Source organism: Temnothorax americanus, unplaced genomic scaffold (assembly GCF_048541705.1).
Source record: "Temnothorax americanus isolate GAGA-0224 unplaced genomic scaffold, ASM4854170v1 Scaffold27, whole genome shotgun sequence".
NCBI classification, from domain to species: Eukaryota; Metazoa; Arthropoda; class Insecta; order Hymenoptera; family Formicidae; genus Temnothorax; species Temnothorax americanus.
Genome location: NW_027509411.1, coordinates 2,797,372 through 2,823,609, shown reverse-complemented (window position 1 = coordinate 2,823,609; position 26,238 = coordinate 2,797,372). Strand labels below are relative to the sequence as shown.

Sequence of the window (26,238 nt, the reverse complement as noted above, 5' to 3'; positions counted from 1 at the left end):
TACTGATTGGGGTAACTCAGATAATAACGAAAGAGGGGTATCATTCAAGAACTGGTTAGATGATTCTGATATTCGCTACAAATTGAAACTGTATAGGCCAGATTTCCCTTCTTACCCTAGAGGAGAATCATTTATAGATCTAGTGTTGTCTGATTCTAGACTGCAATTGTTTACAGACCCAGCCGGTAATTTATACACCCTTCTTTTTGACAGCGATCATAAGGCAATTTCATTTAAATTCGCTATAGATAATAATAAAATCTTATTACACAATTCGAATCCCGCGATCAACTTGAATTATAACAAAGCAGACTGAAAAAAGTTTCAAGACATTCTAACTCGTTCGGATATTGATATACCTAACGACAGAAACTTAAGCTTAGAAGAAATAGATTCATTTACAGACATTATCGAAGCTAATATTTTATCTGCAATTGAAGAATCAATTCCGAAAATAAAAAATACAAACTCAGTAGATAAATATATGAACTCTAGAATTAGTAATTTAAAGAAAGCTAAAAGTTCCATTTTAACGCGAATACATAAATGGGAAAGGAAATTTATACCTCCAGACGATGAGATTAGAAACCTCAAAAGACTCATGAAGAAATTAAAAGATGAATTGGGAAAGGAGGTTACCAGGTCTATGAACAATTATTGGGAGGAAAGGGTTAGTAATATAACGTATAAAAACTCTAAAAAGTTCTTTTCGGAAATTAACAAAATATTCCGCAACAAGAACCAGTTAGATATTCCGCCTTTAAAAGTGCCTGAAAATAAAAAAAAATTTATTAGAACAAATTAATATAGATACGAACACACTGATGAAAGACTCAAAAAATAACTTTATAATACAAGAACCAGTACAGAAGTTAGACGTACTCGGTTCCCATTTCGCCACGATTAACAACCAAAATAATGATATGGGCAAACCGCGTCTTAACGAAATCATCAAAAAAGTAACGGATGATATTAAAAAAGAAATGGAATTGGATATAATTGACAATAACTCGATATGTACCTTTAGCGAAAAAAATCCGGCTGATTTACCTAAAGAAGAACATATTACCCCATTCTATTTTACTGATAAAATATCATTAACTAAAAAGTTTAGAAATCTGAACAACAAGAAGTCTTCGGGTGTGGATAACATTCCAAATATAGCTCTTAAACACTTACCTGCGAAAATTATATACTTCTATGCTATACTTTTTAACAATATGCTTAATTACTCTTACTTTCCGTTGAAATGGAAAGAAGCCAAAGTAATTTCTTTACTAAAAAAAGGCAAAGACAAGTCACTACCATAGACCCATTAGTTTGTTGCCAAATATAGGCAAGGTGTACGAAATGGTGATTAACGACACCATTACAATGTTTTGTAAAGAACATGAGGTGTTTCCAGAGAATCAGTTTGGTTTCCGCGCAAAACATTCCACATTACATGCGATCAATAAATTAGCATCCGACATTAACTGGGCCTTAAATAATGACGATTGTATAGGCGCTTGCTTGGTGGATCTCGAGAAGGCATTCGATACAGTGTGGCAGGAAGGCCTAATTTTTAAGTTGAAAAAGTATAACTTTCCACTAAGATTAATTAAGCTAATTTGGATTATGATTAAAGACAGATCATTCTGAACAACTTCATTTAATGCAGTGGCCTCCATAAAACATATTTTGGATAAACTTCCGAAAACGGCCCCCCTCCGATTTCGATGAAACTTTGTGAAAAGCTTCGTTTTGAGTCAAAATGAAAGCCCTTAAAAGGAATTTTGGCGACTTCTATGATAAAGCCATTTTTTTAGATAAAATGATAAAAAATATAGGAAAATCTTCATAATTCTACAGGATGTTATAAATTGAATATATACTGTTTGTATTTAAATAATCAAGGTCAGAAACTAGTATGTATATATATAAACAAGTTTGTAAAGCGCGCCACGAACCCATGTGACATCTCGTTCCGCGTGAAAAGTGTATGCGTGGGGGCAGTAGGTTCCGCCCCCCTGCGGGGAGCTCCACATCTTTTAAACTAGACACATATTGTGTCTTACAAAGTACATGCGTGAACTATTTCGGGACTACCGCACCTCCCCCGAAAGCACGGGGGGGTGTGCGTGAACCTCGGTTCGCGTGGAAAGTGTATGCGTGAACTATTTCGGTACTACCGCACCTCCCCCGAAAGCACGGGGGGGTGTGCGTGAACCTCGGTTCGCGTGGAAAGTGTATGCGTGAACTATTTCGGGACTACCGCACCTCCCCCGAAAGCACGGGGGGGGTGTGCGTGAACCTCGGTTCGCGTGGAAAGTGTATGCGTGAACTATTTCGGGACTACCACACCTCCCCCGAAAGCACGGGGGGGGGTGTGCGTGAACCTCGGTTCGCGTAGAAAGTGTATGCGTGAACTATTTCGGGACTACCGCACCTCCCCCGAAAGCACGGGGGGGGGGTGTGCGTGAACCTCGGTTGCGTGGAAAGTGTATGCGTGAACTATTTCGGTACTACCGCACCTCCCCCGAAAGCACGGGGGGGTGTGCGTGAACCTCAGTTCGCGTGGAAAGTGTATGCGTGAACTATTTCGGTACTACCGCACCTCCCCCGAAAGCACGGGGGGGTGTGCGTGAACCTCAGTTCGCGTGGAAAGTGTAATATATTACAAAGCATATTATTTATGTATTCTGCTGTAAGTATATAATAAAAACATTAAATCATTAAATACAAACAGTATATATTCAATTTATAACATCCTGTAGAATTACGAAGATTTTCCTATATTTTTTATCATTTTATTTAAAAAAATGGCTTTGTCATAGGAGTCGCCAAAATTCCTTTTAAGGGCTTTCATTTTAATCGGAGGGGGGCCGTTTTCGGAAGTCTACCCCATATTTTATTGAATGGCCTTCAACAGGGTACAATCAATTCGCCTGCTCTTTTTAATATATATACCGCAGATCTCCTCAAATTGTTTGGAGAGCAAAACACTCATTGTAGCTTATTAGCATACGCAGACGATCTAATTATATACTTTGCGAATAGGAAACCTGATTTTATCAAAGAGATTCTACAAAAAGCAATTGATAAAATATTCGATTTCTTTCATACTTGGAAACTCAAAGTTAACACAGATAAATGCGAAATCATTCTGTTTAGACCAGCGATCACAAGGGCAAAGTACCCTATCCCACAACAATACAAAAAATTCTGTTTAAAAGATCCTAAAGCTAAAAATATAACGATTGCACATAAAAAAATAGTCAAATATCTTGGTTTACACATAGATGATAGATTTTTATTTGATAAACATGTCGAGTCACAACTTAAGAAGGCAAAACAAACTTTTATAAGTTTGGGTCGGCTTTTTTACTCGAATATTCTTAACAGCAGGGTTAAAGTGATTTGCTATCAAGCGCTCATCAGGCCAATTATCGCGTACGGTTTCCAGATTTGGTACAACATTAGTGCCTCACAAATGGAGCAAATAAGAGTCTTTGAGCGGAAATGTTTAAGAGCATGCCTTGGAAAATACAGGTCTCAAGAGTCTCTAATTACAAAAAATATATAAAAAATAAAATTATTTATAATTTAGCAAACATATCAAGATTCGATAATTTTGTAATCAAGCTTACGAGAAATTACTTTGCGAATGCGGCTTTAATAAAAAAGAACAGCTTAATCTTTCCAATGCCCTTCCCAGATGATAGTTATATTAAAGGAACATTAAATTCAGGATTTGTCCCTCCTGAGGCCTTCCCGTATCTTGACAAGCACGGTTACATTCAAGATAAAATGATGGTGCCTATCATTTATCACATACCTAGACGGAAAAACAACAAATTATTTAATTATTCGAGTAATTTAAGCAGTATAGATAATAAGTCTCTTCTAAGATATAATATAGATTACCAGATAAAGATACCTGCGACATGTACTTGATTAAGAATAAAGAAAAGTATTGGTGGCGATCCTAGGAGTAGTACCCGATAAGTAGCGAGTAAGCATTTTATTTTATTTTTATTGACTATAGAATCTCTAATTTTCTGTTTTGTTTTATTGTAGTTTATTTTTGTACATAACCCACAAAACCTAAAATAAAATAGCTAGTTTTTTACTCACCTTTTTCTAGCATACTTTTATAATGAGTTACGGAACACACTAGACTTAAGTGCAACACAATAAGATATCGTTTATTTTCTATTACCAAAGAGTAATATGTATTCGATTGCGAGAGCCTAAGCTGGGCCAGACTGATTGTACCCTAGTTCATATGAATTTTCTTGTTTATTGGAAATATATGTAATCTCGACAATTTTTATAATATGTGCAATAAACATATTAAAAAAAAAAAAGTAGACAGCGCACTGGTCTATTGAGCCAAAGGTCCCGGGTTCGATTCCCGATAGAGCTAGAAAATTTTATTCGCTCGTTCTCCTCTCGGAAGGCAATGGCAAACCACCGAGAGTATGTCTTGCCACGAGAACTTCTCTAAAAAAAAAAAAAAAAAAAATTGCCGTTTGAAATCGGCGTTAAACTGTAGGTTCCTTATACAATGTGTATAATCCACGTGCACAACACATGTATATGAAGAGAAATCACCACGCTCGGACACGAGTAATAGGACTTGAGAGAGATTAATATTGGAACGCAGTTTATACCAAGTTTAACTTTTTTTTACTTATGTATCTAATAAATAAAGCTCTCGCTCAGAAGAGTGTGATAGAAATCAATCTGTTTGGTGCTGCTCTGCGTGTACTTTTACTAATGGAAAGCAACGTAACACTGCAACATAATACAAAAACAGTAATTATTATTTACATCTAATATATATATATATATATATTTTAAACATAAAAGTAGGTTAAGTATGAATGTGTTCCGATATTCACTATCTATACTGAAAATTTGTTAATGTTACACGTATACTTTGGATTTTCAGTAGTGGCGATTAATATTGGAAAGCATGATTTATATCAAATTTAACTTTTTCTTACTTACGTATCTAATAAATAAATCTTTTGCTCTTCTATCAAACTACTTGGTGCTGCTCTGGACTGCATGAACATTCACTGATGGAAAGCAATACTGTAACATATAGCATAAGAACAATATAATTATTAAAAAAAATTCCTGTAAAATTTGTAATTTATTGCATATCCCCGCAGGGTTCGCAATCTACTACCAATACTACCCTTCTCCTTTCACTTTAACCCTTTGGATTAACGGGTTAACGTCTCTTTCCGAAAGACGGAGCCCAGTTTTCTCCGCACAAGAGCCTATCTTACACGGAGGGGCGCAGCTATCGGAAAAACATTCCATGCTTCATGGCTCTAGTGGACTCGAACCTGGTTCCTCAGATTACGAGTCTAGCGCTCTACCACTAGACCATACTGCCGCCCAAGAACAATAATTATTATAAAATCACATAAATGGTTAAATAATGATTAAATCACGTAATTAATGGTTAAACTGCTTTTTAGGAGATTTGGGATAGGCATATTCCTATCACGTATCTCCAACTGAGAGCTCCAGTTGAATTAAACTGTTAAAAATTTTGAGGTTAAATTAGCATCAAAATTTAAGTATTACACGGAACATGAAACCGTTAATAAATAATCCCATTAGAGACTCGTTCAATAAAGTTACAAAAGCAAATATATGTATTTTAAGATGGTCATTGAAATGATTTTTATGATATTAACGTGATTTTTGCAAATAATGCTACGTAATCTCTATTTTTGGATTTAACGACAAATCGCCAAATATATATGTACAATGTACGTATTAGTAGTAATTATACAAAAATAATTTTAAAAATATATTTACGTGAATAATATTTATTAAATAAAAAAAATTACCTGAAATTAAAACAATTGTACTTGTGCGGTGTTGTATTACGTGATTGCGTGGTCCCACGGAGCCATGCGAGAGACAGTGAGAGAAGACCGGGAATGGTGGGGGTCGGTGCTGCGATCAAGCGCATAGCCGCACACACTAGTGTTCTTCCTTCCACTTACGCACATAGAAACGTTCTGTTTATCCGTGTGACAAACTCGTAATTTGAAAAATTTAATATTGATTATATAAGAAATATAAATTCCAAAATTTATTTATTTATTTTATTATTAATTTACTTACTGGCTTTTAATTAAAAATTAATTGTACATATAATTATCTTTTATTATTACAAAACAAATAACAAGTTATAAAATTAAATACCACTTATAAAATTTTTCTTAATCACTTTTATTCCCTTTTATTCCATCTAAAATTTTTTAACTGGTATATATTATCTGTGCAATATGTATGATTGTGTGATACCTTAATAACGTTTTAATAACGTTAATAAGATGTCATTGAAATGTCATTTGACATTATTTTGCTACTTAAAGTATTATATTTCAACAATATATTGCAGCAATATTACTGTAATATTTCAATATTATTCAAAAACGTGTAATACATCAGTAATATTTCTGTAATATTTTATTGTAATACGTAATATTTCGACTATATTGCAATATTACTGCAATATTTTTGTAATATTACGTGCTATGTGGGATACATGTTTCAGTTTTTTAAATTGGCACTGCGTGCCAATATGGACTTTGTCGGACTTAAAACGCAATTTTGTAAACTGATACTAGAAATAATATATTTCATATTAATTTGATATTGTCAAATAAAATAATATACTAGAAGAATATTTATAACAGTTATACAAATTTATATGGATAGATCCATTATAGAGTACATATTCATATATGATTATCTTTAACCTTATAAATATACTTTTACATAATCACACATGATAATATACTAGTATATAAAACCATATATGACTGTATAAAGTTATACTTAAAGAAGTTTAGCCATATAATATTGTTTAAGATTATATTTCCATTTCTTATATAACCATATATAATTATATAATTACTAATATGAACAAATAAGAGGTATTTTTCCCGAGTATATAATCATATATGCTTATATGTGGCCATCTATAATTATATACTCTCATATATATATATATATATATATATATATATATATATGGCCATATAATATTGTTTAAGACTATATTTTCCATTTCTTATATGATCATATATAATCATGTATCTACTAATATAAACTAATATGAATAAATAAGAGATTTTTTTCCCGGGTATTTGGACATGAAGTTAAATATTTTTCACGTTTGAATGATGTTACTTTTATTTTATCTTTCGGGAGGTTAACTTTGGGTTGCAACTCATCTAGAACACAATCAACTGTTGGACTTGGAATTGCGTGCCTTTTTCGCTTTGGTGAATTTTCAGTGTGATTGTACAATTTAGTTTTTGGAAAATTTTTTCCGCCCCAGTTTTCTTCTTCGTGTAAGAATGAGTAATAATGAGTCTCCTCAAAGCCTCTTATAATCGTTTCAGCTTCTTCAATCGTTGTCGTCTCGTTAAGTGTTGAAAACTCGTCCAATTTGGGATTTTGGGACTGCATTAAGTTCCATGGCTTTCTGATGCAGTGTCATTTTTTTAGATCATGTCGAGTCTCGAGAATTTGTCGTATTTTTGTATCGCACCCGATTCCGAGATTTTATTCGACGTTGACATATTATCAAGTTTCGAAATTTTATTCATTGCAATGGTCACTTGAGATATGCCAATAGTGGACTCGCAAGCAGCGTTCAAGAATTTTTCGGTTCCAGAAATCGATCGTATGTGTTTAATTAAGAACTTGTCAACTCGAAGATTCCGGTCACCATCTAAAATCAGGTGTTTCAGTTCACGGAAATATTCTTCGCTTCGTGATGAAGTTGCAGTGGTGCCAGTGACGGATTTACCCATACGCTAACTACGCTGAAGCGTAGGGCGGCAGATTTTTGGAAGCGGCAAATTTTTGAGCGAGATTGTAATTTTTCTTTCCAAATTTGGTGAGCACGTGGAAGTGGTAGGGGTCTGTAACATATTTCATAAATAATGGAAAACAAGTAGATACAGCTTTAGAAAGTTTTGTAATAAACAATGTTGACATTTACCTAACAATCAAGTGGTTTACGGCGAGATTTTAGGCTTGCAAAATCATCAATAATGTCGTCGTATTTTAGGCTCATCATAAGCTCGGCTTCAATGACCAATATTGCCAGTGAATTTAAACGTTCTTCCTCCAACGATGATCGCAAATACGTTTTTATTCGTTTTAAAGCGGAAAAGGATCGTTCTGCTGAGCAATTTGTGGCGGCCATACACAAAGATATTCGCAAAGCTATATCGATGTTAGGGAATACTGATAACAAATTTTGATCGCGTATAAGCGTACAAAGGTCGATCAGTTTTAATTTATCCTTTGAGCCAGTTTTATTAAGAAACTGACGAAAGTGCACACACATTCAATGGCAAATGAGTTCTCTAAATCTTTGGCGTAATAATTGTAAATTTTTGTAGCCTCTTCGTGTATCGTGCTATCTGACAAGTGAACAAGGTTTCTAATAAAATCAAAGCGTTTGAAGACATTTTCATACGTTGAATGCCGTTTCTCTAATTCAGATTTGATGCGATCTAATATCGCGTAGAAAGTTTCCACCCTAAATTTATTTTTTCCGGTCATGATGATTTCGTTCTCTTTTGATTCACCAAATTGAAGCTTTCGTTTGCAGCTTCGTTTGCTATCGAATTCGTATTCTTCAGGAATTATGCATTTGGTTTTCTCTACGTACACTTCAAACATCTCATCACTTCTCAAGCTTTCTATGAAATCGATTAGCGAACGATAAATATCTACAGCAACTCCTACGTCGATATCTACACTTTGCAGCACTTTACTCGTTGCATTAAATCGATCCATTAGCGAGTTCCAGAATATGGCCATAAACACTGTTTCGAATCGGCCAAGCTGTTTTTTTAATACAGCAGCTTCGGATCGAGTTACCGCTTTTTCATGAACATCTTCGATCATTATCATCAAAGATTGCAATACACCATCCCAGTTCTTACACAAACTATCGCAAGTGTCATGGCGAGATGACCATCGAGTTCCATCGACTCGTTTTAAAACTTTCGTACTACTTTTGCCGTTTGATGATAAGAGGTCCCAACGTCGAGTAGATGCAGCGAAGAAAGTGTACAAACTTTGAAGAGTACTGAAAAACGATGCAGCTTCTGTGACACATTCCGCGGCACAGGCTCCAACCAAATTCAACGAATGAGCCGAACAAGGTACATAATCGGCAAGAAGATTCAATCGTTTCAATCGTGCTTGTAATCCAGTGTAGATACCAGACATATTGCTAGCATTATTGTATGATTGTCCTCTGCAGTTGCTTATGTCAATTTTCAACGATGCCACTTTTCACTAAGCCACTTACGTCTTCTGTAGTCAATGACAGTGCAATCTCTTGTTTTTGTGACTAATATAATGCTTGTTCTGATGTAGTGCTCGAACCTTGGCTCGAAGTACTACAAATTTCACTTCCGATTGTATTTTGAACCTGGCCCTCGATAACGGGCTTGTTAATATTATTTTCATCACTCTGAGTGATTGGAGAGATTGGACGGAAAAACGTATGTAGCGTCTTCGTCTTTTCCAACAACTCGTCTTCTTTCTTTCTTTTCTCTTTTGCAATCTTCTTATATTGATATCCACTTAGTCTTTTTCGACCATCACTCATTTTAATGCCGTACTGACTCGGTCTATAAATAAAACTAGAATAACTGTTATTTTACCTAAATGCAGTAAAATAACGCACTCCGCTCTTCCTGAGAGTTTACGACTGACAAAAACAATGCCCGATCACCGACAATCGACAGTCTAATTTCTAGTTTTATTTACAGACCGAGTCGATACGGGTACAGCATTAAAATAAGCGACGGTCGAAAAAGACTAAGAGGATATATCAATATAAGAAGATTGAAAAAGAGAAAAGAAAGAAAGAAGACGAGCTGTTGGAAAAGACGAAAACGCTACATACGTTTTTCCGTCCAATCACTCAGGGTGATGAAAATAATTTTGCTTAATAATGAAACAGTTAAAAAAATTAGTAACCGAGATCGATTTCTTTCAAAAAGCGCGTTTTATCGACGATTTCCGAATGGAGGAAATCAGCTGCGGAAATATTTGATTTATTCTTCTATAAAAAAAACTTTGTTTTGTGTATCGTGCGCGTGCCGATTATTTGGTGGAACTTCTCAACTGGCGATAGAAGGTTTTTGAGACTGGAGTAACGTGAACAAAGTATAAATTGATAATAAAAATTAATCTAAAATCAAGTTTGAGAGGCGGCAAAATTTCGAATGCGTAGAGCGTCAAGTTTGGTAAATCCGCTACTGAGTGGTGCTATTTGTTGCCAATATGCATGTCTATAGAGTAAAGTGCTTGCTTATTCTTAGGAGACTATTCGCAAAATTTGGGTACCAATATGGATTATCTAAAGTAAAACAAATGTACTACGAAGCCTAACAATGCAGGCGCAAACTAGAAATAAAAAACTAAAAATAGAAAAAAATTTACACAAAAAAACACTAAAAAAATAAATATAAAAAACAAAACAAAACAAAACAAAATAAAAAAAAAGGAAATTAAAAAATTAAAAAAAATTAAAAAATACATTAAAAAATAAAAAACAAGAAACAAAACGGAACTAGAATCCTGCTACGTCCTCGTCGTTAGTTCTGGATTACGCCAAGCGCAGAAATGCAACACAATTATACAATAAACTCATGCTAATATTATATATTTCAAAAAGTAGCATTACTGTGATGAAACACTACTACAATGTCAAAATAGACAGCACGTACAAATTAAAACGATGTAAAATATAATGAATTTTTTCAATCATCAATATTTTGATCGCTGCGTTTTTTTTACCCTAAAAATAGAAATAAATTTGTCACAAACGAATGCAAGCGATTCTCTTTCGAATGCCGTTGGCCGTTTTTCGATATCTCTAAAATTGACGAAACTACCTCTTGGACGTATTTTGAAAAGTCTGTACTTCCGGTTCCTTTGAGGTACAAACGATTTTAACGAAGGTACAAACGGGTACAAACGATTCTCCTTCGAATGCCGTTGGCCGTTTTTTGATATCTCTAAAATTGACGAAACTGGTGATCCCTCATTTTATCTCAGCCCAAAACATCTCAGCAAAAATATCTCGTCTATAATATCTCAGTCCAAAATGTCTCAGTTCAAAAATATCTCAGTCCGAAATGTCTTAGTCCAAAAATATCTCCGTCCAAAATGTCTCAATTCAAAAATATCTCAGTCCAAAATGTCTCAGTCCAAAAATATCTCAGTTCAAAATGTCTCAGTCCAAAAATATCTCAGTCCAAAATGTCTCAGTCCAAAAATATCTCCGTCCAAAATGTCTCAATTCAAAAATATCTCAGTCCAAAATGTCTCAGTCCAAAAATATCTCAGTTCAAAATGTCTCAGTCCAAAAATATCTCAGTCCAAAATGTCTCAGTCCAAAAATATCTCAGTCTAAAATGTCTCAGTCCAAAAATATCTCGAGTAAAATAATAATGATGGGATGGAACGTCTGGTGGATTCATGAACGTTCTAAATCGTCGATTTAAACGAGGCACATGTTTCTATTGTTGGCTTATAATAAAAGATGGCATTAGTTGAATGTGTATAAATGATGGCTGGTTGATTCGCTGTTGATTGGGTGGTTCGTGTATTATTGGCTCGTTAAGTACGTTGAAGCTCGTTAACTAATTGCTGATTTTTATTGTTAACATGCCGTTACACTTAGTACAAAATCAAAAGAAAGGATATAACCTTATCCATGATGGCTATATTTATCACTATTATCGTCAGAGTTCCGATCATCATGTTTGGAGGTGTATTTATTACGGCACTGGAAAATGTCGTAGTAGTTGTAATACGACAACAAAAGACGAAGACGGTAAATTATTTGTTTGCTGTTATTGAATTATTATAATACTTTAATAATAATAATACCTAATAATACTTTAGTTATTAAACGTGTAATTATTTTTACAGGTAATGTTATAGATAAAATTGATCATAAACACGCTCCGGAGCCAGCTAAAGTTGAGGTTATGGTCGCAATGGCAAAATTGAGGAATACAGCCCAGCATAGTAAAGAACTTACTGCAACTATTGTTTCCGCGTCCGTTGCTAATGTCTCTGTCGCTGCTTCTGGTGAGCTTGCAAGTCGTCGGGACTTGAGTCGCACGGTAAATCGTATACGTAATGTTAGTCAAAATTTGCCAGCTAATCCTACTACTGCTGCTGAGCTTGTCGTCCCTCAAGAATATTGCATTACAAAAAGTAACGACTTATTTTTACAACGAGATGGCACAATTATAACTGCCACGAGAAGTGATCGGCTTTTGATATTCACTACAAATAACAATATGAATATGTTGCGGTCTAGTAGAGTTATGTATGCTGATGGTACATTCAATACTGTACCTAATATATATTTTACCAAATGTATAGTATACATGGTGCGGTTGAGGGCAAACTATTGCCATTAGTTTTCGCGCTGACTACTTGGAAAACACAAAAAATTTATTTCACATTATTGAAAAAGTTTTAAAAGCTATAGAGCCTAGATTTCAGCCGGAAGTAGTGATGGCTGATTATGAGCGTGCATTTATTACGGCAAGCGCTAAAATATTTCCGAATGCAATTATTAAAGGATGTTTCTTTCACTTCACACAGTGTGTGTGGAAGCAAATTCAAGCGTGTGGATTGCAAGAAAAATACGGCAATGATGCGGAGTATGCCTTAAATTTAAGATTGTTATGCGCGCTTGCGTTTGTACCGCCGAATGATGTTGTGGGACCTTACGAAAAACTTATTGCTACCCCCTTTTATGTTGATCACGCTCAAGAATTGGATCGTTTATTACATTACTTTGAAGAGACCTGGATTGGAATAAATAATAATAATTGGAATAAATCATATTGTAAGATCACTTCATCAGGTTTTTGAGTGATTTTGCTTATGGGGTCATGGGGTTATAGAGTTTTTTAAAAAAGCCACTCAAATTTCGAAAGCCCTCGCTTATACGAACATTTAAAACCCAAACGCAATATTATAAGTCGCTTCAATTTTTGGACAGAAGGAAGGGCCACTTGACGTAGAATGTCACTTATATATAATTATATATGATCATATAGAGACAAAATTCAAATATAATTGCATTATATATATTTATATATAATTATATATAATCTTTTTTCTCGGGTAGGCCAAAGAAATGTCATAAAGTCTTTAGAATCTTATTGAAATTAATATGATATTAATTGCATTTAATCGAGCTTTTTCAGCAGGGTTACGTTAGCCAAGCGTAAGCCTTTGTTGTAGCGCCTAACAATTCAACAATTAGTAAATTGCCAATGATGGGCTAGTATTAGCTAATAGATTCTTGGTCAATAATTGAGCGCCATAGCTTCGCACAAGCCTTGGCTTTGTTGCCACTACTGACATTCCTACATGATGTATGTGTTGAAGACACATACAAGAACCTTATCTTCCGCGATTCTTCTTCTGCGTTGAAGAGTGTGTTGATTTTAACATTCTCCATCTGTCTTTTATCTTTTATGATTGTCAAATCTTCCCTCTCACCTGTATTTCATCTATTATAATATTTATCGATCAAAATCCACTCCTCGTCTTTGTTTCCTTCAATTGCATCATTTGCGACACATATGTATAAACATGCACGCGTACACACACACACACACACACACGCGCGCGCGCGCGCGCGCGCACGTGCATTTGGCTCACAGCATCGACTTAAACAGTCGCGTACAATAAGTTAAATAAACGCCACGTTTAACCAAGTATTCAAAAAACTTTTTTTTCTTGTCTCATCTCTGGTATCACATCCTTCCATGAGGAAGCATTATCTTCAGATATCAAATATATCCAACATGTTATATATAATAATTGATACAAATGTATTATCTTAAAAATTATAATTTATTCATGCGTACGTTTCTATTACAATAATAATATAAGAATCAAATATGTCATTAAACTCGTGAAAATGTCAACAAATTAATAAACAGCTATACGAGTCAAACGCAATACATGGTGCGCAAGTAAAAAAATTAATAGTTACAGAAGTAACGAATTACAATGTATATAATATAAAATAAGAAGCTTCTGGACTTCCGTTTCCGGAACATCAGAAGTGACAGGTGTGAGAGTGTGCGTGAGGAAAGGATAGAAAAGTGAGAGTTGAAGGAGGCAAAGGAGGGAGAGAGGGACGGAGCGAGGCGGTGTGGAGGTAAGGAAGCAAGGAGAAGGAGGGGTGAGTGGTGGAGTAGCGGGTAGAAAGGAACAAAGGATAGAAAAGTGGAGAGTCACATAGGCGGGTTGGGCACGAACGATAGCGGGAGTAAAGGGGTGACGCGGTAGGCGACCAAAGCCGCGTGCTCAGCGCGCGGTGGGGTATGAACGTTGGTGGGAGTAGAGGGACGACTCAACGGGAAATTAGAGACAAGGTAGGACAAGCAAGGCAGGGCATAGAGTATAGAATATAGGGAGAAGTGAATTAGATAGAATAAAGAGTAAGAGGGATAGGCATAGGTAAGAGCGGCAAATGGAGTCAGGGGAGGAAATAGGAATAGAAAGTGAACAGCAGGGAAATAAAGGAAAGAAGAGAGAAGGCGAAAGGGAGAAAAAAGCGAGAGGCAGGCCAACAAAGGCGGAGGGGCTTGCAAGGCAGAGAGAAAGAACGGATAGCTTAGGGTCTGTCCTGGATCTCATACAGAAGAGGAAAAGAAAAAATATAGAGGAAGAAGCGACGGCCAGAGCAGAAAAGGAGAGTGAATAGGTCACCACCAGCTAATATTAAAAAAGGTGAGGAGAGTAAAGAAAGCATGGAGACAGAGGAGCTGCTGAAGAAAATTTTAAGGAAAATGGAGGTGCAAGAGGAGGAAAGGAAAAAAGATAAAGAGGAGATAAGGAATGGTATAAAAGACGAAATTAGGGGACTAAAGGAGGAATTAAAGAGAAGAGAAGAAATGTGTAAGAATGAATGAATGACCTTTATTAGCTTTCTCAGCTATTTTTACATACTACATATTTATACATACAACAGAACGTACTCTTTTAGCACACGTTTGAACATTTTTAGTTCTTCGCATCTTTTAATTTCGGCTGGCAGTGCGTTATACATTTTTACTCCTTCATAGAAAATACTTATTTGCGCATTTCTCGTCCTACGAAACACTATTGCTATATCGCCGGTTTGTCTGGTTTGCCTATCAGTGTTCTTTCCCACTAATTCTAGACGGTCTTTTAATTGTTCCGGTAGCATGTTGTTCACCGCTTTAAAGATAAATGTACACACATTATAATATAGCCTCTGTCTTATGGACATAAACTGCAGCGCTTGCAGCATATGCTCCACTTTGGTATATCTATTGCATTGCAGTATGACTCTCATAGCTCGATTTTGCGCTTTTTGCAGCCTGGTTAGCTCCGTTTCACTCATGTCAATTAATAATGTTGCACAATACTCAAAATGAGGAGCTATGATTGTCTTATATATCGTGCATCTGGTATAAGCCGATATATAACTACCTATTCTATTAAGAAAACTCGTTTTTTTTCCTATTTTCTTTAGCATATAATCACAGTGATCTCTAAATCTAAGCCTATCGTCAATCATTATACCTAGGTATTTCATCATTTCGACACGCTTTATCTCAGTTCCATCTAAGCATGTCAACATAATATTACCTCTTAGCTCTTTTCTTACACTTCTAATTATCATATATTTCGTTTTCCCTGCATTCATTTTTAACTTATTTATATTCATCCACTTTTCTCTCTCTCTCTCTCTCTCTCTCTCTCTCTCTCTCTCTCTCTCTCTCTCTCTACTATAACAAACATCGAATTCATTTTCCTTTCTAGTTCTGCGCTACTTTCTCCCTCTACATATATTAAAGTATCATCGGCAAACATTTTTATCTTACACTTTTCTGGACAGACTTTGATTATATCATTTATGTAAAGTATAAATAACAAAGGTCCCAATACAGATCCCTGTGGAACTCCATATTCCGTTGCCATTAATTTTGACCATTTATTATTAAATCTCACCTTCTGAGTTCTATTCGTTAGATATGAATTAAACCATTCAAGAACCTTACCTCTGATTCCATATTGATATAATTTTCCTAGTAATCTTTCCCTATCTACTGTTTCAAACGCTCGCTTCAGATCCATGAAAATTACCCCCACCATTCTCCCTTCACTAACTATCAGTTTCCATTCGTCTATAACAGTTTGTATCGCTGTTTCACATGAATAGTGTTTTCTAAAGCCCGATTGATGTTCAGTTATAATACTATTATTTTCTAAATATAATTCAATTTGCTCTTTTACTACTAATTCTAGCACTTTCTCAAATATAGGTAACACATTAATAGGCCTAAATTCACTCGCCTTCTTGGCTTTATCTACTTTTGGAATCGGTATTATTGTAGACGTTTTCCAACTTTCTGGACAGCAACCATCTCTCAGAGAGTTATTTATTATATCAACAAATTCCTCTTTTATTACGCAAAACGTTGCTTTTAATATATCGCTAGTTATTCCCTCTTCCGTACCTTTCTTTTGTGGCAGTCCCTTAACAATTTTCTCTAGCTGTTCTATCGTGATATTCTCAAAATTTTCCATAGTTTCCATATTTTCTATAGCATAAATAATTCTTTTACCTGCGCCTGTAGGCTTATCCTCGATTATAGATTTTATTGTACTATTGATACTCTGTATATAATATAAGTTAAATTTATCCGCTATATTGCACCTTGTTGTACTATAATCTATGTTATCTAATATTTCAAAATCTATATCTTCTATTTCTTTTGCATATACTGGCTCGCCTCTAATAATTTCTTTTAAAGTTTTCCACATAGTCGTAGGATTTTCCTTATTAAAATCTATCATATTTTCATAATATTCTTTCTTTTTCATCCTAATTAATTTTACTACTGCATTTCTATTAACTTTAAATTGCAACCAGCTTTGTTCTGTATTGGCATACATTGCTTGCCTAAATGCCTCATCCCTCCTATCCGCAGCTTCTCTTATTTCATCTGAGAACCAGTTTTTCCCTTCCCACACTTTCGGAATTCTAGATTTTCTCTTCGGTGCCATTATATCTAACGCGTCTACTATACTATTGACAAATTTTTCTGCTCTCTCACTCACACCCATACATACACACTGCCAACCCTGACTTTCCTGTAATTTATTTTTTACTAACATAACAAATTCTTTTTCATCAAACTCTTTGTAATTCCTAGCGCTAAATTCTCTATATTTACTTTCACTTTTATTCACACTCAACTCAACTTCCAGCCACACATGGTCCGTAATTTTAGGTTCATGAATTACTTGCACTGTTTTATTATTATTAGCAAAGATTAGATCTATAATTGTTTGACTGTCTTTCGTGATTCTCGTCGGTTCATTTACATACTGCTTCATACCCAGACTTAACATTGTCGTTTGCAGTTTCTTCGCATAAAACGAGTCCGTCCTAAGATCTATATTAAAATCTCCTATTACCATGCATTCTCCCTTTATTATTAACTCCTCTACTATATCCTCGAAAAATCTTATAAAATCCCCGTGCGATGCGCTAGGTGAGTGATATATTACCACTATCACTCCTTTATATAATTTATCTTTTACTTCTACCGCGACACACCAACAATTCGATTCTCATTTTCTTACTAACACTGTCTCATAAACAATATCATTCCTTACATATAGAACAACGCCTCCTGTATTTCTATTCTCAGCATTACATCTAGTTATACTATAACCAGAAACGTTCACTTCACTGTCTTCAATATCCTCGGTCAATCTGGTCTCCGAAAATGTTAAGAACGCAGGATATATTTTCTTCATAATCCGATGTTGAATCTCATCCTTATGCGCTGTCAAGCTCTGCGCATTTATATACAGTAAAATTTCTTCTTTCTTCTGTCGTTGCTATTCCTCTTCCCAGCCTGCTCTCCTCTTCTCTTCCTGTTACGCCCTTATAAAGGTCGAACATTCCCGGCTAATAGCTTCATGGTCGTCATTTATTTTCAAATTGTATGTTCGATTTTTGAACATACAGTTCACACACTTTTTCTCCGTCGCTGTACAAACACGCGAGTTATGATTCCCCGCGCATTTGTAGCATGTTTCTTCTCTCTTACAATTTTTCGCAATATGAAAATATCCCCAGCACTTGAAACATCTTTTGACACTGATGTGATCAAATGCAGGACACTTTTTCCATCCTACATTTAGTTTTGCTTTCTGCAATATCATCTCATGTGTTTCTTCATCTACTTCCACTATTATTGATCTTTCTTCATTTCCTTTTCTTTGATCATTCTTTACTTTGACCATTCTCTTCACAATTCGCATATTTACTGTATCTATTTTATTTTGCTTCTTTATCGTACTTATAAGTTTATTATCATCTAAGTTCATCTCTTCTATATTTATATTAATAACTTTCACCTTTGGTTTTGACTTAGATGACTCCGTTACTTTATAATTCTCTCCCAGTTTAGCTTGAACTGTCTCTTTCAGCTTTTTTACCTCCTCTCCAGTTTCACATCCCATGATTACTACTCCTTTGCTTCCTTTTTTTAATTTCGTTATTTCCATTGCCATATTCTTTATATCTACCTTTTCCTTAATCACTTTTTTCGTGTCTTCACTCTCCTGTTGCACTTTCGGCTTAACAATTATAAGACTTTCTTTCTTCTTTTCTTTAACCGCTTCACTGTAGCTTCTTTGCGTTCCTGCCTTCGATCCATACTCTATTCCCTGTATTATTTTCTTCAAGTTTTCCAGCTCTTGTTTAACATTACTTAATTCTTCATGAACTACCTCCTTAATCATTATTTTAATTTCATTTTTACGCAGCGTTTCATCTTTTATTTCTTTGACAGTTCTTATAATCCAGTCTACTTTTATATCCATGCTTGATCCTTTACTTCCACTGCTCGATGTTGTGAACGCTCCTGTAGATCCTGTAGATCCTGTAGATCCTGTAGATGATGTCCTGTCTCTCCCTGCCGCCGGCACCTTCTCACTATCAATTACGAATTCCTCAAATGGGCCTTTACACGGCACGTACTCTTGGTTTCTATCGATAATTTTATGCTTATTTACACATCCCGGATGGTAAAAAAGCTTTGGGCAAATTTTACATTTAATGGCTCTGCTCTTAATCGCCTTCTTACATGCCGAGCATCGATATTCGGCGTATTCCTCGTTCATTCTGCTAATATCGGCAGAGACAGTTAATTGACTCGTCACTATAACACGTCACTTTCACACGTCAGCGTTTTGTGTTCGTCGCCGATGTCTACCTGTCGTACGAGGCTTCGATGACCTCTGTACGAAATGCAGTTCTCGTGTCTATGTATCAACATATTCCGGCTAGATAACACTCATGGCTACCCCCGGTCTATGAAGATATTCGTTACACAACTTTTTAACACTCTCCCTCACTTCTAAACCACCCAAAAATTAACACTTTTACGGAGCGATGTTTCACACGTCTGCTTCTGCTGAGAGAGAGAGAGAGAGAGAGAGAGAGAGAGAGAGAGAGAGAGAGAGAAACAAAAGGAAGAGCTAAAGGAAAGAGTAAGAAAACTAGAGAAGAAGGTAGAGGAAAGGTTAAAAGTTTGGAGGAGAAAGCAAGTGAGAGAAAAAAGGAGAGAAAGGGGGAGGTAGGAAAAGGAGAGGAGGAGATGGTGGGAAGAATGAGAGAGTTGGAGAGAAGGTTGATAAAGAAGGAGAAGGAAGAGAGAAGAAGGAATGTAGTGATAAGGAGATTAGAAGTAAAAGAAGGAGGGAGAAGACAAGAGGTGGAAAAGCTATTGGAGGGAATATAAACCAAAGTAAAAGCATTAAAAGTAAAGAAAATAGGGGGGGATGTGGATAAAGGAAGGAAAATGGTGTTGCTGAAGTTAGAGAATGAAGAGCAAAAATGGGAAGTGATGGAAAAAAAGAGGAGACTGGTGGACAGAAAAGAGAGAATAACGGAGGACCTGTCGTGGGAGGAAAAAAGGATGAATTGGAAACTGAGAGAGATAGCGAGAAAAGAGGAAAGAGAGGAAAGGAGGGCGTGGATAAAAGCAGGCAGAATAAGGTTGGAAAATATATGGTGGAGATGGGATATGGAAGAGGAGGTGCTAAAAGATGAAAGGGGAAAGGTAAGAAAGGAGAGCGAAGAAGAGAAGGAAGAAGAGGGAGGCAAGGCAGGAGAAAGAAAAGAAGGAATGGGGATGGGGGAATAATAGGGGAAGAAGAGAAAGGAATGATAGCAGAGAAAGGCAAGAAGGAGGTCAGAAGAGAGGTGGAGGAAAGAAGGAGGTCAATGTGGAGGATAGTATTCTGGAACGTAGCTGGTTTGGAAAACAAAGATAAGAAGTTTTGGGAGGGGTTAAAGAAAGAAGATGTGATAGTCTTGATAGAGACCTGGATAGGAAAAAAGGGCTGGGAAAGAATAAGGGAGAGGATGCCAACAGGATATGAATGGGGAGTGCAAATGACGGGAAAGAAGAACAAAAAAGGAAGAGCAATAAGAGGGATGATAATGGGAATAAGAAAGGGGTTAAAAGAGAAGGGAACGGAAATGGAAATTGACAAGTAGGGAATGATAGTGGGAAAAGTTAGGATAGGTGACGAGAACTGGAAGATTATAGGGGTGTATGCAAAGAAGGAGGGAATGGAGGAGACCTTACAGGAACTAGGGCATTTTATGGAAGAGAAAAAGGAAGGAAAATTTACGATAATTGGAAGAAATTTCAATGCAAAGACGGGGCAGGAAAGGGGGAGAGTAGAGGAGGAGAAGGGGAAAGGGCTAAGGAAGGGAAGAAGAAAATCAAAAAATAAAAAGATGGATAGAGAGGGGAGGTTGCTGGTGAAATGTGTAGAAGAGAGAGGGTGGGAGATATTCAATGGGAATGTGAGAGGGGATGAGGAGGGGGAATTTACATTTACGGGAGGAAGAGGGGAGACAGTGATAGACTATGTGATAGGGGATGGAGAGAAAAGGGAGAAAATCGAGAGCATGACGGTGGGGGATAGAGTAGACTCAGACCATCATCCCTTGAAAATGGCGGTATGGGGGAGCATGGAGGAGGACAAAGGGGGAAAGTGGAAGAAAAGAAACAGGGGAGTGTGGAATGAGGAAGGAGTAGTTCGAAGAAAGAATAGGGGAAGTAGAAGAGAAAGAGGAAGAGATAAATAAGGAATGGGACGAAATGGAAACGAGAATAGTAGAGGCAATAATAGGGGTGGAAAAGGAGGTGAAGGGAAGCAGGAATAAGAAGGTGGGGTGGTGGGACAAAGAATGCAGAGAAGCAAAGAAGGAAACGAGAAGAAAACTGAGAGAATGGAGGAAAGGTAGGGAAGAGGGCAATACATACAGAGAAAGGAAGAAGGAGTTTCAGAAGCTGTGTAAGAGGAAGAAGGAAGAGGAGAATCTGAGATGGGAGAAAAGGGCGATGGAAGCAAGGAGAGAGTCGGAGGTATGGGAGATAGTAAATAGGGAGAGAAGAAAGAGGAGAGGAATCCAGGAAGAGATTGAGGAGGAAGAATGGAAGGAATACTTTATGCAGCTGTTAGGTGGAGTAGAGGGGCGAGGAGAGGGTGAGGATGGGAGAGGACGAGAGGAGGGAAGAAAAGGAAGGAGAGGAGGAAGAGGAGATAAGCATAGAAGAAATGAAGAGGATAATAAGAAAGTTAAAGGATGGAAAAGCAATGGGAAGGGATGGGATAACAGGTGACGTGTGGAAATATGGGGGGAAGGAGTTGGAGACTTGGGCATGGAGATATATAAACAGAGTATAGAAGGGGGGAGGTTGGCCGGAGAATTGGAGAGAGGGATTAATCGTCCCAATCGTAAAGAAAGGGGAAGGGAAAAAGGTGGAGGAGTACAGAGGGGTGACAATAATGTCGTCGCTGTACAAAGTGTACACGGCCATTATTGCGGAAAGGTTGAGAGAGGAGCTAGAAAAGAAGGGAATTATACCACATAATCAGACGGGCTTTAGAAGGGGAATGGGAACTGTGGATAATATCTATGTTTTAAACTACTTGGTGAATAAGAGGCTGGAGAAGAAAGAGGGAAAGTTAATAGCATGTTTCGTAGACCTTAAGGCGGCATTTGACTCGGTAGATAGGGGGGTGCTAGTAAAAGCAACGAGGGAAAGGAGAATGAGGGAAGGGCTGGTGAGAAGGACGGAGGAGTTGCTGAGAGAGACCAGAAGTAGAGTAAGGGTAGGTAACGATATAGGAGATGCATTCTGGACGGGGAGGGGGGTAAGACAAGGGTGCCTGCTAAGCCCGTTATTGTTTAACGTGTTACTAGCGGATATGGAGAAGGAAATGGGCAAGGTAAAATGGGGAGGAATAATGTTAGGAGGTAAGAGGGTATATACGCTGGCATATGCTGACAATGTAGTACTAATCGCAGAGGACGAGGAGCAAATAAGGAGTATGTTAGAAAGATTAGAGGAGTACTTACGGAAGAAGAGACTAGAGTTGAATGTGGACAAAACGAAAATAATGAGGTTTAGGAAGGGAAGAGGGAGGGACAGTAAAAAAAGATGGAGATGGGAAGGGAAGGAATTAGGAGAGGTAAAGGAATTTAGATACCTGGGTTATGTGTATCTCTGAGATGTTTTTTATTAAAAAATGCGATTGCGCAATCAATCTTCAAAAAGACACAGAAAGTCTGCCCGCGAATTACAACCGTGTGATTGGCGTCACCTAACTTACACTTTTGTTCTGCTCGTTTCCACCTGTGAATACATCTATTTATTTGTTATGTATCGGTCATTTTTAGTATGACTTCGTCTGTCACGCTGTACTGATGTGTTCGCAGTTATGGCTTGCGACGATTCTTCGTTCTGCGCTACCATTCTCATTTTCCGTTTTGACGCACAGAATATGTAAGCCTTTCATTTTACTTTGTACATTATTTATAACTTAACAATTCAATTTTATTCTTACTTTTTATTTTATGACTTCTGAGCGTTTTTATCCTTTTGACTATTGTGAGTTTATTTCATTTTTTTAGCTTTACGTGTGCACGATGTGGTTAGGGCACGATGTCAGCGACGTAATCGATATTTTGCACGCGGTTTTTGAGGATGCATAGCTTGATAAATCACTTGAGAAAGACAGAAATTGCGGTGGAAATGTTGTGAAATTTAAATATATTAATTATTTGGCCAGTTGGGTCGAACAAAAACGACTTTTGTTTTGTATTTATTTACTGGCGAAGGAAGCTTCTTATTTTATGTATGTAAGTGTTTATTGTGTCTCCCCGCAGGGGTTACAAGGCGTTTTTTTACTGAGGAACGTACCCAAACCTCTTACATAGTTTTATCCCCTCCTGATCATTTACGACCTCACAACACTTTTACTCCCCTCCCCGTATTCCCTTTCTCCCCTTTTCCTCTTCTTCTGCTTCCTCTGCGACTCGTCTTTCCGCCTTCCTTCTTCCCGTCCTGCTCCTCCTTATTTGGTCCATTTTCTGTACCTCCCCTCCTTCTCTTCGTCGGATTTCATGAGCAGCTTCTCCTTCATCCCTTTTGAAATTTCTTCTTTTTCCGACCTTCCTACTTTCCTACGCACGTCTCTCTTTTCTTCTACTCTCTCCTCTCTCTCTACTCTCTCTCTATCTCTCTTTTCCACCGACTTATCTTCGTGGATCTTTACCTCAACTCTATTACCCATCTTCTTCTTCGTCTCCAACACCCGCCACTTCTCCTCAGTAGCTAGAGAATATACATTCCTGCCCCAGGGATCTCGGGTTGCGGTTAGCGGGGTCGGGAGGGGGGGCTTCGCTGCCGCGTGGGGACCGCCGTAAGCGGTGGGCGAGGGGGTCGAGGGACGGTGTAAAGGGTCACCGGTGGGGGGGCTATGCGGGGGGAAGCAAAAAATGGGCGAGAGGGGGAGCGCGACGCGGGGGGAACACTTTACGTAAAGTTAGGTGTGGCAGGGCTGCCAACGGTGGTGATTTTCCGATGTACCTCGTTAGCGATTGGCTACTTACTTTTTCCCTACATCTTTTTTCCCCATTTTTACGGTGAAAATCGCGAGTCGTCCTCCCGCGAGGGGGAGCGTCAATCGCACGCTTCTTCGTCCCAACGGGACGGACGCGGTTTTCCGACGTATCGAGAGAGACCGAGAGAGACGATACCGCTCTCTTCGTTCACCACGAACCGTACGTTTCGCGAATAATATTTTTTTATCGCGCGTCCGAATTCGCGTTCAAGGTCGCTGTCGACGTTGCATCCTCCTTTTTGTTTTTTCTTTTTTCGAGCGACGCTGCGAGCGGTCGTCGTGTCCTCCCGCGAGGGGGGGCGTCGATCGCGCTTTTTCGTCCCGACGGGCCGGACGCGGTTTTCTGATGTATCGAGAGAGACCGAGAGAGACGATACCGCTCTCTCTTCGTTCACCCGAACCGTACGTTTCGCGAATAATATTTTTTATCGCGCGTCCGAATTCGCGTTCAAGGTCGCTGTCGACGTCACATCCTCCTTTTGTTTTTCTCGAACGACGCGGCGAGCAATTGTCGTTTTTTCCGGGGAAAGAGTTTATCTCTGGGTATGGAAAACCAACGTTGAGATAACGAACGCGTATATAAAGTGAGTTTTGCTCGCGACGGCGCGGCATACGGTGACGCGGATTGACAAATGTATCGTGAGAGAGCGGTGCGAACCGATCGGAACGGGGAATAAAGTTGTTTTTTAATGCGGTACGAGCGACGAGTACGTAGAACTTTGCAAAAACCGGTGTTTAATTATAAATTTAGAAAAACCGATCGAAACGTCGTTATCGTCAAACGCATGTGTGTTGGTGGTGGTGAAGGAGAACGCGCGATGGAATCTGGCGACTCATCATTTGCGGAGAGAGACCGGAGCGCGAACTGCGCGCGAGCGCGCGTGGATAGAGACGACGATGGTAAATTCCGCTAGGGCGCACGATTATACGCGTAAATTGCCGCTCAAATATCATCATTATTATCAGACGGTGTTCGGAGGAGAGAAGCTACGTAGGATTTACACCTGTGGGTCTCGTCGTCTTTTCGATCGAGTGAAATTCTGTGTTCCCGAGAGTGAAAGGCCCTTCTGGATAACATGCAGAAAGAGTGCGACGAATTGCTCGCCGCCGACGTCCGCGACGCGGACGGATATCGCGCGTGGAGACGACGATGCGACGAGTGTCTCCAGCTCCTGCGGGAAAGCTGTCGAGTCGGACGCTCCGGAGGCAACACCGGAGCCGTGACCGCTCTGGTGGCTCGAATAGCGCGACTGGAAGGTTCGAGGGAAGATCTGCGTCGGCGATTCGAACGCGCCGTGGGTGCCGGTTTGGACGGTGAGGGTGCAGGTAGCAGCAGCGTCAGCGAAGGATTTTCGTGGGTCGAAATCGATACGGCGTTCCGAAGTCGCGTGCTCACAGGCGTTGCGACGAACTCGACGTACATCGAACTCGCGCGATTTCTCGAGGATGCGAAGGGCACCGTGCTCGAAAAAGTCAGGACAATTTGAACAAACACACGTGTTTGAAGGTAAATGTCAAGTTCAATGGAGAATTCGTAGCGAACGATAAGATCGATGTGAAGAGTATCGTGACGCCGGAACGAACAGCTCCTCCAAGCGTCCAATTTGAGCGGTGGTACGATATGCGCGTGCGCGACGCAATTCTAGCAAGTTTGGACGAATTTCAGAACGGCGACAGCGATGGGCGTTTGTTTAGAATACTGAACCTAACGGTGAACGTGAACAAGTGTAATCCCATGCGCGTGGGATTGTTGTTGGAAATACCCTGGCGAGGATAAGACTTAAACAAGCGGTGGTAAAGTTGTCGGAGCGGACACGTGTTTCGCACGCTCGGTGGTCGCTGTGCTCTGTATCCCGCCGAGCGGCACCTGAACAGCTTCGCGTATCCCGATTAACGGCGACGGTGCTGAATCTCGACGGATAAACTCCCCATAATCTGAACACATCGGAAAGTTTTCGAACGTCAAATGACGTTCGATCATGTGTTCACCACTCGAATATATTGGAAAGAAAGATAATACTGACGGGGCGCCGACGACACACGCGAAATCGTGCCTCTTCTCCTCTGCGGTTTAACCGAGGATAAGAGGGAATAGACCCGTAATCCTCCTCTAATCTGCGCGATACGTTGCGTGGCGTCGTCAACGTGGTCTTTCGCCTG

General features: G+C 38.3%; 2 protein-coding genes and 1 long non-coding RNA gene across 3 annotated transcripts in view; all 3 read right to left on the bottom strand.

Moving 5' to 3' along the window:
• Positions 1–26,238, bottom strand: part of LOC143899394 (intraflagellar transport protein 80 homolog) — a 279,705-nt gene that overhangs the window by 231,342 nt on the left and 22,125 nt on the right. The gene's annotated exons all lie outside the window — the stretch shown is intronic.
• LOC143899422 (uncharacterized) lies at positions 2,891–6,245 on the bottom strand. The gene is made up of 5 exons (XR_013257486.1): positions 5,856–6,245; positions 4,996–5,387; positions 4,117–4,779; positions 3,907–3,967; positions 2,891–3,817 (listed from the first exon to the last, which is right to left on the bottom strand). It is a non-coding gene; the product is annotated as an uncharacterized LOC143899422 (long non-coding RNA).
• LOC143899420 (uncharacterized) lies at positions 18,022–19,611 on the bottom strand. The gene has a single exon (XM_077409716.1). It carries the CDS (start codon positions 19,270–19,272, stop codon positions 18,022–18,024), a length of 1,251 nt encoding a protein of 416 aa, XP_077265842.1. The 5' UTR covers positions 19,273–19,611.